An 18,891-nucleotide genomic window follows, 5' to 3' on the forward strand; every position below is an offset into this window, starting at 1 on the left:
CATCCCAACATCATGGCCAACTTCAAGTCTCTGCTAACACCGCTTCTTCTCTCTTCACCTTTTTCTCTCTTCCCTTCCATCTGGTCAGACATCCTACCCGTTCCTGAAGGCACAGATCGAGTCTCATGTCCTGCAAGCCATCTCCCTACCCGCAGAGAGCAACAGGGCCATTCCTTGGGATGACTGCAGTGTCTGTGCTCAGGGCATCTCTTTGGGGGTCTTACCGTGTGTGTCTTTAGTCTGTTTCATGTTCACTAGCCTCTGCTCTACAAACAGGTAGTGAGCTCAAAGGCTCCAGCTCAGATGTGAGCCAAGCTCACAGCAGGTGGTCAATAAATGCTGAGTGAACAGAGAGCAGTGCCATGAACATACACATGATATTTCTTAATTATTCAGAGAAGCTGATTAAAAATCTGGGCACTTTGACTCAGATATCATTTGTACTGAGTTTTTAGACTGGCTCTGAACCAGATACTATAACTCCTCAAGGGCAGCAAGATGACTGGCAGAAAATCCCTTCTACCCTTTTCTGTGGGCCAGAGGTAAGCAGTGCATTTGAGGGTCACCTCTGCCTACCATCTGTCATCTCTTGGATCACAGTCAATGCTGACATGTAGGATATACCTAACCTGCAGGTTGACACAGGCATCAGGGTATGTGGGGGGAACAGTAGAGAAATCAGGAAAATCCAGACCTGCTGATTTCAGCAGCCATTTGGACCCACTTCATGGAGACACAGAATATAAACAGTGAAAGATGTTTCCAGAGAGGCTCAGAGGAGTCTCATTTTGTGGAAGAGGCACTGGAGTGCACGCCACACCTGGGTCAACATCTGGTTCTTCTGACCCCTGGAACAAGGCTCTTTTCACTCTCTCCTGATGCTTCGATTTGCTACCGGGCATCACGGGTGGAAGAGCGGAGTGCCCTTCTCTCCTCACTCCAGGGAGTGTGGGATCACAGCCTGTCAGCCGGGACTCAGGACACCATTTCTGACACATCCCTACCTTTCCCAGGGCTTTGCACGAACCTGTCTGGTAAGACGTGTGCTCATCAGGTTCCCAGCAAAGATCCCATCACTTGCTCGACAGCCAACACCGTGGGCCAACAAGTCCTTCGGTCAGGAAGTCCTTCTCAAGGTCTAATCAGGGGCACTGCTGCTGTCTGGCATGTCAATTTCCTTTCCTTGGCATTTCTGTGCCGATGGAGAAGACCTGTTTGCGCCTGACTCCACACAACCTTGCACACGCCTTCAGCTTCCTTCCCTGAATGCTGAGTCCTGGGCCGGCACCCGGGGATGTCGTCTAAATGCACTGGGCTGCACTCTCTCATTGCAGGTGCCTTCCTCTAAGTCATCTCCGGGCACCTCCCCTGTTACGATAAGGTGGAAACTGTAATCCGACCTCCTGAGTAAATGACTAGGTGGCGGACGAACTCTCTTGGAAAGATGCTGCCAGGAGGCCAAACAGTCCCCAGTACAGCCGAGTCCCGACTACAGGCAGTTAACGGGCCTCTTCAGGACTATGCGGAACCCATTTTTTTGTTCTGGACTCTCTGAGCCCCCTCCTTCCATTTCATGGGACTCTACCTACCCTGGCTTACCTCTATGTTGTGCCTCTGAAAGGGTTCAGAGAAGGCAAGGGGTTTTTTTTAATTCATTAATTAAAACAACAAAAATAATCCCAGTGCATGACTAATCCTCAAATGCTGCCTGCACCCAGCTCCTCACTCAGTGCATGGTCTGTGACTCACCACACAGCTTCCTGGGCAGAACGCAGCACCTCAGCATCCTCCTGTGGGCCCCACTGTCCGGGGTCCACGTGCCCGAAGTGGGGCAGTCAGGGAAAGTGCTGGAGCAGTCACCCCACTCTCAATCTAGCCTCAGTTTCCTCCTGAAATTCTTCCCAGGGGTGAATGTGGGATAGTAGAGCTGCCCCATCCTCCCAATGACTTCCAAAAGCTCAGCAAAGTTGGTGTGGCCAGAGGAACAGGACCCGCTAGGGAATGACTGCGTAGACCGGGTCTGAGCCATCTCAGGTATCATAATTGAGCACCTACTGTGTGCAAGGCCCTAGGCTGGGGGGGTGGTGGTCAGGGATGTAAAGGGAGCCCTGGTGGCGCCCAGCTCAAGGCCCACCAGCAGGCTGAGGGGACAGGCAGATGTACATATGGAATATCCTGATCACACCGTGGATTGGTGTGCAGGTGAGGGTGTCTGCCTGGTGGAGAGGGTACAGTGAGGAAGCCAGTGGGTGCTCATATGAGCTGGTCCAGTGTTCCTACATCTGGTGGACCAGGCTGAAGGGGCCCTTGAAGGCTGTATGGGCAGCAGCATCCCGTCAGATATGCCCCCAGCTAAGGCACTCTTCAGCCGGCAGCTCCCTGGTTTCCCCTCCATCAGGGGGCCGCTCCAGGGCAGGGTGGGCAGGGGCAGCTGTCTCTGGTAAATTGTGGGGCTTTCCTTATGTCACTCAAGGGATGCTGACCAGCTTTGATCCCTCCACCGGAGGGCATCAGGAGATGACTGCTTCACGGACTTCCCTGGTGGTCCAGTGGTTAAGACTCTGCTCTTCCACTGCAGGGGGCGTGGGTTCCATCCCTAGTCGGGGAGCTAAGATCCCACATACCGCGTGGACAAAAAATTTAAAAAATTTTTAACTTTTAAAAGAAGATGGCTGCTTCTTGAGGGGACACCAGAGGCTCCTGGAGACGAAGCCCAGGGTGGGTGCTCCCACTGGCAGGAATGTGGATGCGGACGTGAGCCAGCACGGGCCATGGGACAAGGGCAACACCCCAGAGAGGGCAGAGCATGAGAAACAAGGAGGCTGTCCCAACACGGTTGAGCTGCCATGCCAGCCCTGAACACCCTCCCAGGAGGGTGGCGAGAGAGAAAGAGACTTCCGTCTTGCTTACACCACTCTATTGTTCGTACCCTAATTAACTGAGTTATGTCTAGTCAGGCCTTTCATCACCGAACCAAGGTGATGACCTCAGGAGACCTCATTTCAATCCTGTCTCTCCGTGCAGCGCGGGGTACAGCGTCCGGGGCCTTCCAGGAGGGCCAGCCCGATGCCACCACCTCTGCTCTGCCTGCCCGAGTGCCTTAGCTCTGGGCCACCTGAGGTCTGGCCACGCTGTGTACACTGTGTCTCCTGCCCTGCACTGGGCATTCTTTTACACATTATCTTGTCCTTCAGGGGCCATGCTCCAGGCCACTACAAACACTCCCCAGCAGAGGAATCTATGAAAACTCCCTCCGCAAACACCCTGAACTCTTGGGCCCGCTGAGCTTTCCTCGGCTCTAAGCAGCTTCTCACGGCACAGGGTGTGACCTCACCAGGACTCAGGCGGAGCAGCCTTCCCACTTCCCCCAGCTGGCTCGCCGTGTGGGGACACCACGGGCTCTGAATCCAGAACACACAAGGCACGTGGCACGTGGGGCTGAGGCCGTGGGGCTGAGGCCGTGGCTGTCCCTCGGTGCCCCGGCTACTCTTCCGCTTCTTGGAAGCAGATGTCTCCCCCTTCCTCCCTCTGAGACGATCAGACAGACTACACGGGGGAGGTGGGAGTGCCAATGGCCCCATGGCCTGTAGGAAACCCCTACTATGAAGCCCTCGTGTTCCGGGCACATCAGGGAAGTAAAGCGGGTTTACATCCTGAGAGCCCGCCTCACCCTTCCTGGGGCTCGTCCCCTATAATGGACTTATGCTCAGTTCCACCTGCCAAGAAAGGACCTAACAGGAGCCTTTTACAATTTCTTCTTTAAGTTCAGTTGCATTTCGTTTTGCATTTCATTTAGCCCCTGCTTACCCCAAGCCAACTGTTCAGCTGCTTCTAAGATGGGAGTCGGGGTCAGCTGGTCTTCATGGTGCCAGGGTACCCCTTCCCACAAGCCCCCGGCCCTGGCCAACACCCCACCCACCCTCCTCCAGGGGGTGAAACCAGCTGTGAAAGGACAGTGAGGCAGGCAGATGAGAAGCAAGTGGGAGGATACGCCAATCTCATCCCCCTGGAAACCTGTCCAGAGTGATGGGAAAATGGGACCAGAGAGAAACGGTGGGGAGAGGGGACCCAGAAAAGAAGATAAAGGAGTGAGAACAAAAAGGAAGACTCTGAACGATTCCAGAACCAGACACCTACTGACTAAATAACAGAGAGCTGTTTTTTCAGTCTCTCATTTACCAGCCTCTTATGTCCCCATCCAAGACTTTCAACCCTTCCCTGAAGCTCTCTCTCTGGTTTTTGAGTCCCCAAATCCAAGTCCACCTTTGCTGCTGAAATGTTAAGAGAATCTTCATGTAGGAAACCCCAGATGATTGGCAGACACTGGTGACAGTGCCCCTGACGTGTCAGGCCTTCAGCCAAGGCTGGAGGGGTTTAGGGCGTATAAACGGAGTCCATGACCAAGCACCAGCAGTCTAGTGGTGAGGACAAAAGACCCGCATAGAAGGCTACCTACTACAGGAAGACAAGGTAAAGGGCCGCTGAGGGGACAGGACAGGCAAAGACCTGGGTTCAAGTCCCAGCTTGGTCAGGTCATGACACCTCCATGGACCCCAGCTTCCCTGTCTGTAAATGCATGGAGAAGCCAGAAGGATCCTCAGAGGCCACTGAGTCTCCTGGTTCTTGTATGAGGAAGCTGAGGACACAGAGAACTGTCACCAGGTTTGTGGCAGAGCACCCCACCCTGGCTTTATCATGACCTCCTACTTAAGAATTGACGAAACACACACACAAGCATCTTGTCATGAGACAGAACTGTCCAGGGCAGCTGCCCCGACACCACCCCCCCCCCCCCATGGTATAGCAAAGCCCTATAGCCTAAGAAAGATCTGGAACTGAGGCCATGGCCCAACTTCCCTCACGAAAGAATAGAGAAGAGTTGGTTTCATCAGCACCATGGACCGAAGTCAGACACAAGCAAGTGGGGCCAGGCGATGTGTCAACACAGGCGCTTTGGAACTGGGAGCAAGTTACTGCGGAAGCCCACAAAGCCTCCCTCATCTCTCTGGACAGGTGCAGGGGGAGGCTGGACCGCGGGTTGGGGATAGACGGAGTTTTCGGTCTCTGATCTCACCATCTCCCACAGGTGGGATGAGGTATCAGCAAGAACAGCTCGACAACCAGAGGGTGTATGGGACCTGGGGGTCACCAGGGACGGCTCTCGAGGAGCAGCTGCCTCCTTCCCTCCGGGCCACACGACCCGCACAGGCGCCCCCTCGGGACCTCACAGGGAAGCAGCAGGGGGAGAAGCAGCGGACTCCAGCCTGGTCCCAGGAAGCTGGCTGGCTTCCCTCACACCCACAGCCTGCCCCTTCCAGTCCTCCGCAGACCTGGAGCAGAAGCGATCTCCAGAGCGCGCCCCCACCCCACCAAAACCCTGGGACCCATCATCATCGCTGATGCGCGAACCTCCAGTTCACCCATTTTACTGCTGTATGACATTCCACCGCAAGGATGTATCACAGATCACTCACTTTATTGCTGTATTACAGTACATTGTAAGGATATATCACGTATCATTTGTCTATTCTCCTCTCAACGGATCAGTAGTTGTTTACAGATGTTTGTTATTATAAATAATGCTGCACTAAAAATAAATCTTATGAATCTATGTGTTCTGGGCAGGGAGGGCTTCACTGTGGGCTGCATATCCAGGGAGAACTTTGCAGGGGGCAGACTGCACCCTCCCCTGTCCCATTTCCCGCACTCTCACATCACCACCTCTCAGGAGCACCACGGTGAACAGCCCAGGAACCCAGACAGACAAGACCTCGATGACCCCCAGATGGAGCACGGAGCTGGCTCCCTACCTGCTGCAGGGGGGCTCGCCCTCGGGAGAAGGAGTAGCTGCAGTCCAGCTGATCACTGCAGTCCGCCGTCCACTGCAGGGGAGAAAGGAGTGGTCAGTGATGGCTGGACACACAGGCTCATCCTCACTCTGCCCTGGCCCCCCAGGCACGGTCCCGCCCTGCTGCAGTAGAGCCAGTAGGAAATCCTGCTCAGCCGTTTTCGAAGACAAATCTTTCTGTACCAGCAGGTCCCACTTGGCATCTCCCAGTGCCACATGGAGGTGGCCCTTTGGCGTATGTGTGGGGAAGGCAAACTCATTTCCTACCACCTAAGCCCACCGAAGCGATGAAGAGCAGCTACCTTCCAAAGCCAACCAGACAACACAGAGGGTAAATATGAGTTTTGAGAAACCAGCACCATGTCTGACCACCTAACCAGGCTTCAGCCACACTAGCCCCCCACAGTGTCAAGGCTGGAGCTAGAGGAGAGGCATGTGTGTGTGGATCATACCGTACACCCAGCCCCAAAGTACGGTGGACCTGTGGACTGACGGGAGAGCATGGCATCGGGGAAGAGCCCCAGACTGGCCATCAGAAGCCCAGTCCCACCACCGACATCAGGGGCCTCATGTGCCCCGAAGTGTGATATGACAACTACCAGTGTAACGGTCCTCAAACCCTGCCACGTAGGGGGTCTCTGGGTCCTAATCTCCACCCACTGAATCACTCGCTGAGGGCAGCACCTGTCTTCTCCATTGTGACAAGCTTTCCAAGGGATGCACCAGAAGTTTGAGAGCCACTGAGATCCATGTAATCTCTCAGGCTTCACTTTGTCATCTATAAAATGGGGACAGCAAGGCTGGGTGACTCTGCAAGGTTGAAATGAAGGGACTTTGTAAGCTATGCAAAATCTATATATAGATATAAAGTAGTAGTAAGAGTACAGCTCTTCCACGGTAATGTGTTATCTATATATATGGTGGCGCTTTTATTATTGTGTTAAATGTTATATAGGCTCTCCAGCTCACGTTGAACATTGATCTTGACCTACACCTGTATGATTCATAAAAAGCAGAGGAGCCCAGTCTCTCTCTGTTTGACACACTTGGTCAAAACTGTGCGTGAGTGTGGATGGCTCAAAGCCATCACCGTCCCGGATTTGTGAAACCTTGGCTAGACACACCCTCCCCCGACTGTGGGTCAAGGGCATGACCTTTGTATAGGAAAGACATTTTATTACAACGCCGATGATACAGGCTGGTACAAGTGTACTCTACAGCAGTGCTGGCCAACGAATAGGAACCGCAGACATAATTTTAAATGATCTAGTAGCCAGATTTAAAAAAGAAAAAGGTAAAATTAAACTTAATAATGCATTTTATTTATCTCAATATATGTTTATCTCAATAAGTAATTGATATAAAAATGATCAATGAGATATTTTACATACTTCTCTCCATACTAAGGTTTTGAAATCTGCTTAAAGCATGTCAATTTCAAGGGCTCAAGAGCTACATGTGGCTAGTGGCTGCCCTATTGGACAGCACAGCTCAGTTCGAAGGAATTGGCAAAGGCAAGGTACCAGTCCCAAGAGAGTGTGCCCTCAGAGCCACTTCTTGCCCATCCCGGCTCTGTACTGCAGAGGGGCTGAACCCTGCAGACTCAGCTGGGTTCCAGCTGGGCTAGGCCAACGGGAGACAACAAGAGAGAGAAGCCGTGGTGCTTCTCCCCCATCTCTCTATGCTTCAGGCAGCATTACCAGCAATGACTGGGTCTCCTTCAAGGCTCCAGCCTCACCAGATGGGCCCTCTGTGCACGACCCCTAACGCTGGGCTCTGGCCATACCATCTCCTCCCTTTGTGCCTCAGGCCTAGAGGTGGTAATGGCTCCTTGTGGCTGTTTAGTTTCTCAGCTCTTTTATTATCTGGGTAACCAACTCCCTGGGTTAAATTCCCTCTGTCTGGATATCTGTAGTCTTAAAGCATCTCTGCAAAGGTATTTATTAAATTATAGGAGAAGAAAAGGGAAAAATGAGAAATCTATCAGATACCACCTTAAACCAAGTGATCAAGGATAATATTATCTGTAATAAAACATATTACCACCGTGGACTTCCCAGCGTAATGCCCTGAGAAGGGCCATGTCACTCTTGAGGTGTTCTTGCCAAAAATGCACGATCTCAAATATGATCGTGAGAGAATATCGGGCAACCCAAACTGATGAACTTTCCAAAAAATAAATGACCAATACTCTTCAAAAGTGTCAAGGTTGTAGGGATAAGAAAAGACCACGGGAGTGTCACAGGTTGGAGGAGAATAAGAAAGCATGACGATTAGATGCAAATTTGAATCTTGGAACAGAAAAAGGACATTAGTAGATAAACTGGTGATATTCAAATAAAGTCTCATTGTACCAATGTTAATTTCTTAGTTCTGATCATTGTACTACGGTTATGTAAGATATTCATATTAGGGGACAGGTACGTGGGAACACCCTGTACTATTTTTGCACCTCTGCTATCAGTCAAAAGTAACTTCAAAATAAAAAGCAATCCAGGGACTTCCCTGGTGGTCCAGTGGTTAAGACTCCGTGCTTCCACTGAAGGGGGTGTGGGTTGGATCCCTGGTCAGGGAACTAAGATTTTATACACCGTGTGGCACAGCCAAAAAAAAAAAAGTAATCCACATATGTATATATGTGTTTATATATATATATTTGTAAACTATTTGAACTACTATAAAAACAATCCCTCTGCTTTACTGCTTTCTATACTTGAGTGGCTTCTCCTTTCCTGGTTGGAGGCTGGCTGACAGTGGGGAGGATGGTCAAGGCACGCAGTGACTACCGGCCCGGAGAGAACTAGATCCTGCACTTCTCGTCCCGTCCCAGGACAGCCTTGCAGAGAAGGCTTCCTCCAGTGGGGCATCCCAAACACTTCAACCCAGCTGCATACCGCTGACTTGACGTCTCGCACAGAGGTGACTCGAGGGTGGGCACACCTCCTCCTGGGGTCAGCGTGGTCCCCGCGTGGTCCCTGGCAGGGCGGGGATGGGGTGCCACGCTGGCTGCTCCTGACAGGCGGGCACAGAGGGGCAGCCGAGGCTTTGTGCACAGCCACGTGCCACCTCAGCCCCCTGGCTAGGCTTTCCCAGAGCGATTCCACGCTCCGATGAAACTGCCCTGCTTTGTCAAAGGTCATCCTTAACTTTACGCTGGCCAACCTTCCTGAGCACCTCTGGTGTGGGACCTGCCACCGGCGCTCCCTTCACAGGGGAGGCGAGATGTGCAGTAACAGTAACGCGGGGAGGGGGAGGGCGAGGCTGAGAAGGGACAGTGTGCTCTCGGAGGGATTCCCTAGGGAAGGAAAGCAGTGGAGCCCGGATCCCTGGAGAAGACTGAGCCCGAGTGTGGACATGGCAGGGGAACACTGGCCAGCTCAGGGGCAGAGGGCAGCAAGCAGGACTCTCCCGCTAAGCGGTCAGAGACTCTTCCTGGGTGGAAAGAGTCCGAAGGCTTCTGTTAGGGGAGGGCGTCATCAGAGCTGTGCTAGAACAGGCTGAACTGGCCCGGAGTGTGGGTGTGGGGAACCCACTGGTTGGGAAGCTAGAGTCCAACATCCAGGTTTCCACTGGGAGACCAGGCAGAGACAGAAATGAAGAAGTGGCTCTGAGAGCATCATACAGTTAAGCAGTGAGTAGAGGGCTGATGTGTTTAGGAAAGCTAGCAAGATAGTAAAGTCTACAGAAACCCACCCCACAGACCCAGCCACGGCCCCCAGGGAAAGCTTTTGGGGGAGGAAGTGTGGTCCAGCTGGGTCCTGCTTTCCTGATCCCCGGGGAGGAATTAAATGTGAGTCATCGCAGTTCTCCCAGGAAGTTGTACCACTGGGCCCGTGTGGCATCCAACCCCCCAGCCACATCCGCTCTCTGCTACTGCCTGACCCTACAAGCCCCTGGGAGCGCTCCCTTCCCCGTTCAAAGCTCCTCCCCGCTGCTGGGATTCTGCTGCCCACGCTCTTCTTTCTTCTTAGGCTGCAGCCACCACCACCTCCCTCCCCTTTGCCTTTTCTGAGCCCCGCCTAGAAAAGTCTCCAGACACAGACCTTCCAGGAACCGTCCTTATCTGTATGAGATGATTCCAGAACAAGAGAAGGGCCCCCTTGGGGAACACTCTCCTCGGTCCTGCCCCTATGCCTGGTTCAGCCAGGGCATTTCTCCTTTGAGGTGAAGGGTTTACAGCTGGGAGCAAGTTCTCTGGGGGGTAAGGTGGCCCCTCCTGAAAAGGTCGTTGAACACAAAGAGGCAGGAAAAGTGGGAAATCTGTATGTATGGGAACAACGAACATGGAAGTCACAAGAGTGGTTTTGGGTCTTCACCATAACTGCTATAATTTATTTCTTAATTTAAAAAGATGAAACAAAGATGGCACAGGGTTAAGGTTTAATAAACGGGAGTACAGATGTTTAGTCTGTACTCAAAACAGATGCTTATTCTATTATTCTCTGCTTCTATCGGTACACTTTAAATACTTCATGCTAAAAGAATTAAAATCTTATTATCAGTCATTTGCACCCCAGGATGGACAGTATTTTTGGAGCAGACTTGATGGAGGACAGAGGAAGTCGCTGAAAGCTGAGGGAGGATGAGCGAAAAGGGAAAAGCCCCAGGCTGGGGGAGGCTGAAAGTGCTAAGGATAAACCGGCCCCTCGGGTGGTGTCTGAAGTCCCTGGGGCTCGCCATTCCAGACATCAAAGTGTATCAAGGCCAGAGCCACACGTCAGGCTGAATCAGCACAAGAGGAGAGGAAGAGATCAACTGATACAACCAAACCCATAAACAAACAGATCTGCAAATGGGAACTTAGTATGTGATAAGGACAGTGCTTCACATCAGGGGAAAGGAGAGACCATCAATAAACACAGGGACTGAGACAACCAGCGAGCCAGCGAGGAAAAAATGACCCTAGAATCTGCCTCCCAGTACCATGGACAACACATTCCAAGCTGGTTAAAATCCAAGATACAAGTTTTAAACTCCATCAAAGTCTAAAGTTTTGTGTGACAAAAGAAATCACAAACACAATTAAAGACAAGTGAGAGGCCACTTGCAACATGTGTAACAAAGGACTCATCCCCAGAAAATATAAAGATTTCATTTAATCCAGGCACTATTCTAAGCCTGCTACTTACATTAACATTTACTCCACATAGATCCCAAGGCCCATGTATTACCCCCACTTTGCAAATATGGAATTTGAGGCATAGCATGGTTAAGTAACTGAGCCAGGGTCACACAGCCAAAAAGTAGCAGAATGAGTAAAGGGGATAAATAGGTATTAATTCAAAGAGCCAGTCAAAATGTTGGAAACTCAATGTGACGTATAGTCTTGCGTTAGATGTTGAACCAGAAATTTTTTATTGTAGTAAAATATACATAATTGACCATTTTAAATATTTTTAAGTGTACAGTTCAGTGTCATGAAGTACATTCACACTGCTGTACAACCACCACCACCATCCAGTACTCCAGCTCCATCCGTCCGCAGCACTTTTTCATCCCAGACTAAACTGTCCCCCTCAAACACTAACTCCCCATCCCCCCTCCTCCAAGCCCCTGATACCAACCATTCTGCTTTCATTCTCTATGAATTTGACTCTTCTACATGCCTCATAGAAGTGAGATCATACAGTACTTGTCCTTTTGTGTCTGGTCTACTTCTCTTGGCATAAAGTCCTCAAGGTTCATCCATGTTGTAGCAGGTGCCAGGATTTCCTTTATTTTAAGCCCCAGTAATATTCCTCTATGTATGGACCACATTTTGTCCATCCAGTCATCCACTAATGGACACTGGGGTTGCTTCCACCTTTTGGCTATTGTGAATAATGTTGCTATGAACATGCTGTACAGGTATCAGGTCACGCCCTTGCTTTCAGTTCCTTTGGGTGTATACCCAGAAGTAGAATTGCTGGATCATACAGTAATTCTATGTTTAATTTTTTGAGGAACCTAGAATTTTTTTTTAACTTTTGCTATAAAGGATATTATTGAGAAAACTGGTGAAATAAAAGGTCTATAGATTAAATAATTGTACTGTATCAATGTTTATTTCCTATACTGTAATTATAAGAGAATGTTCTTTTTATGGGGGAGTAATATTCCGTTGTATATATGTGCCACATCTTCTCTATCCATTCATCTGTCGATAACGGATTCACTTTGTTATAAAGCAGAAACTAACACACCATTGTAAAGCAATTCTATTCCAATAAAGATGTTAAAAATAAATAATAAATAAATAAATAAATAAAATACCATTTAAAAAAGAGAGAGAATGTCCTTGTTCTTAGGAAACGCACAGTGAAGTGTTTAGAGATAAAGGGGAAATCTCTCTCTATACAGAATCTATTGATCAATTGATCTATCTATCTATCTATTGAGAGATGACAGAAAAAATATAAATGTGGTAAGATATTAACACTGGAGAATCTGGGTGAAGGAATTCTTTGTCCTATTATTATAATTTTTATGTACATCTGAAATTATTTCAAAGTGAAAAATTATTTAAAAAGCCATCTTATCCACGGCTTCTTAATCAAGGGGGTGCCAGGACCCCCCAGGGGGGCGATTCGAAGGTCTAGTGGGAACCACTGCTCTCACCCAACGTCCTCTTTTCCCGGCGAAGGGCCTGAGAGGAGATGGGGACAGCCTCCAGATGGGAGCTTCTCAAAGTCAGGAGCTTGTTCGACTGCTTCCTCTGGGCTGGCACAAGGGCTTACTGACCAGGAGAGGGGGAACAGAGGAGGTGGGAGCAGAGACGGGCTGGCAGCTCACGCTCTCCTCCACAGTGATACTCCAGGAAAACCTTGTGTGTGACGGGGAGGGAATGCTGCCCAAAGGCTGAGATTTGAGAGAGGGAGAAAGGCTTCTTGCTCCGATCTTAAGACAGACTAACTAACTAACAAGAAACCCACACACCTTCCCTGCTGTGGAGGCAGCTTAACGCAGCGATCAGGAGCTTGAGCTCTCGACACAGCGAACGTGAGTTCATATTCCCGCTCTGCCTCTTACGCTGTCCCTTGGGAAAGTCTCTTCCTCCCTCAGACTACCTCCCCCAAGCTGTGATAATGACAGAAGCTGCCAGAGCAGAGGTTAAGCGTATGGCACCTGGAGCAAGATCAGCTGGTTCAAACCTCACACCGACTGCATACGCCCTGTGTGACCTTAGGCAGCATATTCAACCTCTCTGTGCCTCTGTTTCCTCTCATGTATGCTGGCAACAGTAACAGCATCTTCTTCACAGCATTGTGACGTAGAGTAAATAAGTTACACAGACACCCCTCCGTGTCCTTTGGTAGCTCCTCCTCATGGCCCCAACTTCCTTTTTTTTTTTTTTTTTTTTTTTTTGCGGTAGGCGAGCCTCTCACTGTTGTGGCCTCTCCCGTTGCGGAGCACAGGCTCCAGACGCACAGGCTCAGCGGCCATGGCTCACGGGCCTAGCCGCTCCACGGCATGTGGGATCCTCCCGGACCGGGGCACGAACCCGCGTCCCCTGCACCGGCAGGCGGACTCTCAACCACTGCGCCACCAGGGAAGTCCCGGCCTCAACTTCTTAGAGCTCAATCTTTGACCCTCTTGTCTAAGCTCCCTCACTCCTTGGGCTTAAAATGCCACCCACATGCTACTATTTACAAGTGTGACTCTCCAGGTCATTCCCCTCTTCTGAATGCCACTTTGTACATCTAACTGCTTGATCAACCTCTCTGCTAAGACATCCAATACTACCTTAAACCTTTCACATCCAAAACCCGAACTCTTGACCTTTGCTCCCCCAATGCTGCTCTTCCAGGGTCTTCCATCTCATTTCTGGAAAGTCTGTCCTTCTATAGGCTCAGGCTACTGTCAAGGTCATTCATTAGAAAATCATGTTATCTGTGCCTTAAAGTATGAGAATCTGACCACTTCTCACCACCTCCACGGTGCCACACAGCTCCAATTCACCATCACCTCTGACCCTGACCAACCAAGGACTTCCTGGTCCCCCTGCTTCCTTTCCACCCCGCCCCTTGCTATAGCCTATTCTCCACACAGCACCCAGAGTGGTCCAATTTAACCAGTGATACCATGTCCCTCCTCTGCTCAAAACCTCCTGGCGTCTCACCGATGAGGCCCCACAGACCTGGCTCTTTGCTCCCCACCAGACTGGCCCCAAAGCTGTTCATCAAAGTGGGGTCCCCACAGCAGAGCTGCGCCCTCAACATCCCCTCTGCTTGGAAGGCTGGCTCCTAAGTGACCTCAACTCTCACCTTCTCCAAATCTTTGCTCAAAAGTCTTAAGTAAACCTTTCAGACAGCCCAGCACCCCGCCCCTTCTTGCCTCCTTCACGTGCATCACCTTCTAACATCTATTTTCTTCTTTGTCTGTCACCTGTCTTTCTCCAACTGAAAGTAAGAGCTAGGAGGACAGGGATTATGGTCCATTCTGTTCATGACTTTATCCCAGAGCCTAGAATGGGGCCTGAATTAACCATTCTTAGCTATAATTATATTTCACTATTTAGCCAACAGTAACTGGCAGGTTTAAACAATTATACTTTATGCAAAAACCACCAAATAATGTGTAGGAAACCATGCTAAATAAACGAGCAAGCTAAAAGTGACATGTATGCTATAAGTTCAACTCTTGAAAGGTGTATTAAGAAAAAATAATACACAAAAATTACACTAGTTTTTATCATAAAATTATGGTGGGGACTTCCCTGGTGGCGCAGTGGTTAAGAATCCGCCTCCTAATGCAGGGGCCATGGGTTTGAGCCCTGATCTGGGAAGATCCCACATGCCGTGGAGCAACTAAGCCCATACATCACAACTGCTGAGCCTGTGCTCTAGAGCCCGCGCGCCACAACTACTGAGCCTGTACACCTAGAGCCTGTGCTCCGCAAGGAGAGAAGCCACCGCAGTGAGAAGCCCACGCACCACAACGAAGAGTAGCCCCCGCTCACCGCAACTAGAGAGAAGGCCCGTGCACAGCAACGAAGACCCAACGCAGCCAAAAATAAATAAAATAAATAAATAAAATTTAAAAAATAAATAAAGAGCTAAAAACATTAAAAAAAGAAAAATTCTTCCTTTAAAAAACAAAATTACGGTGGGCTTCTTTCTCTGTTCTCTGATTGTCTCTGTTTTTCCAATTGTCGCTTTAAAAGTAAAATAAAAATTTAACCTATTTAAAAAATGGCTGGTAATCAGATTAAAAAGTGCTCAAGCTCACTAAAAATTGAGGAAATGCAAATTAAAGTGACAAAAGACCATTTGTCCCAATACACTGGTGGTCCTGTGAATAATGCAACAGGCGTTTGGAGAGCAATTTGGCAACAGCTATTAAAACTGATTCTACTTCTCAGCGTCCACCTAAGGAAACAGTTTTATATGTGCAGGATGAGGCATGTTCAGAAGTATTCACTGAAATAGCTTGTATTCCCAGGGGAAAATCTGGAAATAATCCAAATGCCCGGCAATAGGTAAATGGTTGAACAATGGGACGTCCATACTATGGGCAATTGTGCAGCCATTAAACAGAACACAGCAGCTGTACAAGCCTGGAGGAGTCCCCAGGGCATACAGCTATGGGGAAAAGGTGAGTTACTGAACAACATATTCACCAGCCACGATATATGATTGTGAAATAATGTATTTCTGTAAGTTGTATTTTACATACACACACACACACACACACACATACACACACAAACACACACGTAAAAGCACTGAAAAGGTGAGGAGGTTAACTCATCATTCCAGTGGGAGGTAGGGTGAGACAGTGGAATGAGGACGTAACTAATCAACATTTGAATTCTTATGTACCATGAGAATATATGCATACAGTACTTGTGTCATTAAAAATAATTTTTTTTAAATAAGGAGAAGAATGAGTCCCCACATTCACACCCCACAGGTCCCCTTAAACTCACTTCTGTTAAGCCTTTCATAGGCGGTCCACCATTGATAGCTTCCTCCTATGAGCAAAGATGACAGGGAAAAAGGATTCAAAGGACAGGAGGAAGTGAGGGAATGGGATAAAAGAGAGATGAGGGAACAGTGAACAAGCAAGGCAGAATGTAAAGAAAAATGTAAAAAGAAAGAGAAGGAAAAACATTGTGAGAAGGCGACATCATGCCAATCTGAATCCATCCTACACATATGCACGGTCGCATCTCTCTTGTAAGGTCTCTGTGCGTGAGACAAAACCCAGGACTTCCAAGTGCCTGAGAGCATCAAAAAGAACTACAGGAAGTTCTCTTCACCCTCACTGGCTCTTCATTTGACTTGCAAACAAGCATTCAGTGTAAAACACGCTTTCATTAAATGTATCCACTCTTTACAATGGCCCTACGTTCTATCCTTCCAAGGGAAGGCAGCTGGACATGGAGGGGTAGGAAGGCAGTCAGACAAGTCCACCTGTGGCTGTGGTCGTCAACCTGAGCAGGACATCAGAGTCACGTGGGGGTGGATGAGATGCCAATGCCCAGGCCCCTCCCCCTTCCACTCAACTCTAGGGCGGGATCTGTCCGAGCTCCAGAGCAATTCCAACATGCAGCCAGAGTTGTGAACACTGCATTGATGATCCACAAACCAACCACTAACATCAGAAGTGCCAAACTACCCCACATATAACATCCCAGTCTCTTCCACAAAAGGTTAATGGCCAATGAGATCTGGAATCCTAACTCTCATTCCACAGGGGGAAAAATAGAGTAACTTCCCAACAGCCTGTTAGTCACAGCCTGTACCGAGCATGGAACCAAAAGCAGGTGGGGAAGGGGTGGGCACCAGGGCTCAGCTCAGCCACCACCAAGCAGTGGGGTTTGGCCATTTTCCATCTCTGTGTCTCAGTCTTTTCTCCTGCAGAATAGGGCTATAATCCCCCTCCTCCCAAGGACAGAGTGAGGACAGCTCTCAGGATGTGCCTCTGGGGACTTGGAATCCACTGGAGGACAGGCACTTTTGAAATGTGTGGGTGTGGGTGAGGGTGTAATTTGAAATTGGTACCCAAACATGTTGGGAAACTTAGAACATACATTCTCTTGGTTACTCTTGTAGGAAAAAAAGGACACTTTTCTGTCTCTCTCTGTTTCTTCTCTCTCTCTCTCCCATCCATCCATCCATCCATCCGTCCATCCATCCATCCATTTTTCTTTCTAGTTATTGATGGGGGAGGGGTGGGGGAGAACACAATTTCACAAGCATCATGAGGTATTTTCTTCCTGAGTGTCAACTGTCATCCCTCAGATCCTAAAAAATGACCTCACCCACTGAAAGGCAACATTCTTCTCCACTCCCTCAAGTTTTCTCAAGGTTTCCAAGATTCTTAACAATTTTCTCTCCCAGAAACATCAAAACACCACCACAGACAGGCAGCCCAGGACATTCTCTGAGGTTTTTTATTTTTGTTTTTGTCTTTGGCTTCCATTTAAAATAGTCATCAGATTAAATAAAAACAAGCAAAAGTGCTTTAGCAGAAAGATTTCCTGTAAAGCTGTGTCAATAGAGATTGTATTTTTTTAAAGAAGTGTGTTATAATAACACATCTAACCCTGGCCTTGCTTAGAGTTGCCACAGCTGCCCCCTCCCCTGGAGTCTGGACCCCAGCTGTATTTGGGTTGGGGAGGGTAGTTGGTGGGAGCAGGACTGAAACATGTCCCCCTCGGCCACCTGCACACAGGCGGGTCCTGGGACCCTGCCAGGTGTTCGCATTCTCCCAGGGAACCTCAGGGAATGCAGAAAGTTTAAGGAATGCATCTAGATGGTACAAATGTTTTCCACACTCTGCCTCAAGCCAACATCTGTTTAACAGCCCACCCAGATGTGGACATCCAAGCGTGGTTAGGTCCAACCAATCCCAGGAGCAGAAGCCGGGAGCGCAGGGCCCAGACTGAGGGCACTGCCCCATCTGCTCTATATCCTGAAAGCTCAGCTGTCCCCACAGGGGGCTCAGAGGCGCTGGGAGGGCCCCTCCTTCCAAAATTCTCCCCGATGGCTGCTCTGGGAACAGAAATCCTATCACTCACAAAGCATTCCTCTGGGGTGGAGCTGCACAGCTTCCTGGGACCCTTGTCCTGCAAGAGCCCATTTCACCTGAAGGAAATTTTGAGGGATGCCCTGCTGGAGGCCACCAGAGTCCACTCAGTGGGGGAGGCAGGCAGCACACGGCAGGCTAGGCCCACGCACCCATCCACAGGGCCCAAGCCGAGGCCAAGCCCTCTCACCTGTTCAAGGCCATTGCTCCAGGAAGCGGCCCCTCTGCCTTGGACCGCTCCCATCAACGCACAGCTCATTGTTAATGCTCCCATGGTGACCTCGCTTCCCCCAGAACCACGCGCCTCTCCCCTTTACAGCGAAACTCCTGTAATACAGGGAGGACCTGCACTGTATTATCCTCCCATCTCAAACCCATCTCCTTGACCTTCACCCCCACCACTGGACCATCACCCCTCCCATCAGGGTCACCAACGGCCCCAGTGGCTCCTTTGGGTCATTCTCACTCCTCCTCCCAAATGCCCTGCAGCAGCAGTCAGCCCGCCCCCCCCCACCCTCGAAACACATCCTCCCCAGGGCTTCCAGCACCCAACTCTCACGTGGATTTCCTCCTGCCTCACTGCCAACCCCTCTTGGTCTCTTTTGCTGGTCCCCCTCACATTCCTGCTTTCTAAATGTAGGCAGACCCCAGGACTCAGCCCTTGTACATCTGGTCTACCGACCCCTCTGCCTCGTTGAAGCATCTCCTCTGCTCTCCCTCTTTCTCCCTCTGCTCCAGCCACACCGGCCTCCTTGCTGCCCCTGGAATAACTCTGCCAGCTCTGGTCTTTGCACGTGCTGTCCCCTCTGCCTGGACTGCCCCTTCCCCAGACATCTGCAAGTTCACCTCTCCACCTCCTTCGGTGACATCTTCCTTGACATCCCATTTAAAATTGCAAACCCCTCCTGACCTTCATCACTCCCCACTCCATTTTCCTGATTTATTTTTCCCCACAGCAGTTACCATCCACCACTGGGATAAGTTCCACGAGGGCTGAGCTTTTCATCCCTTTCACTCACTCCCAGGTACCC

General features: G+C 49.8%; 1 protein-coding gene across 4 annotated transcripts in view; it reads right to left on the reverse strand.

Annotated features, from left to right (window-relative positions):
- CTIF (cap binding complex dependent translation initiation factor) overlaps positions 1–18,891 on the reverse strand; it is a 308,260-nt gene that overhangs the window by 214,336 nt on the left and 75,033 nt on the right. For all 4 annotated transcript variants that reach the window (XM_079942099.1, XM_079942097.1, XM_079942098.1 and 1 more), the window contains exon 3: positions 5,811–5,882. In XM_079942099.1, coding sequence (XP_079798225.1) covers positions 5,811–5,882 — 72 coding nt within the window. The remainder of the gene's footprint in view (positions 1–5,810; positions 5,883–18,891) is intronic.

Source organism: Stenella coeruleoalba (genome assembly GCF_951394435.1).
Source record: "Stenella coeruleoalba genome assembly, chromosome: 14".
Taxonomy (NCBI): domain Eukaryota; kingdom Metazoa; phylum Chordata; class Mammalia; order Artiodactyla; family Delphinidae; genus Stenella; species Stenella coeruleoalba.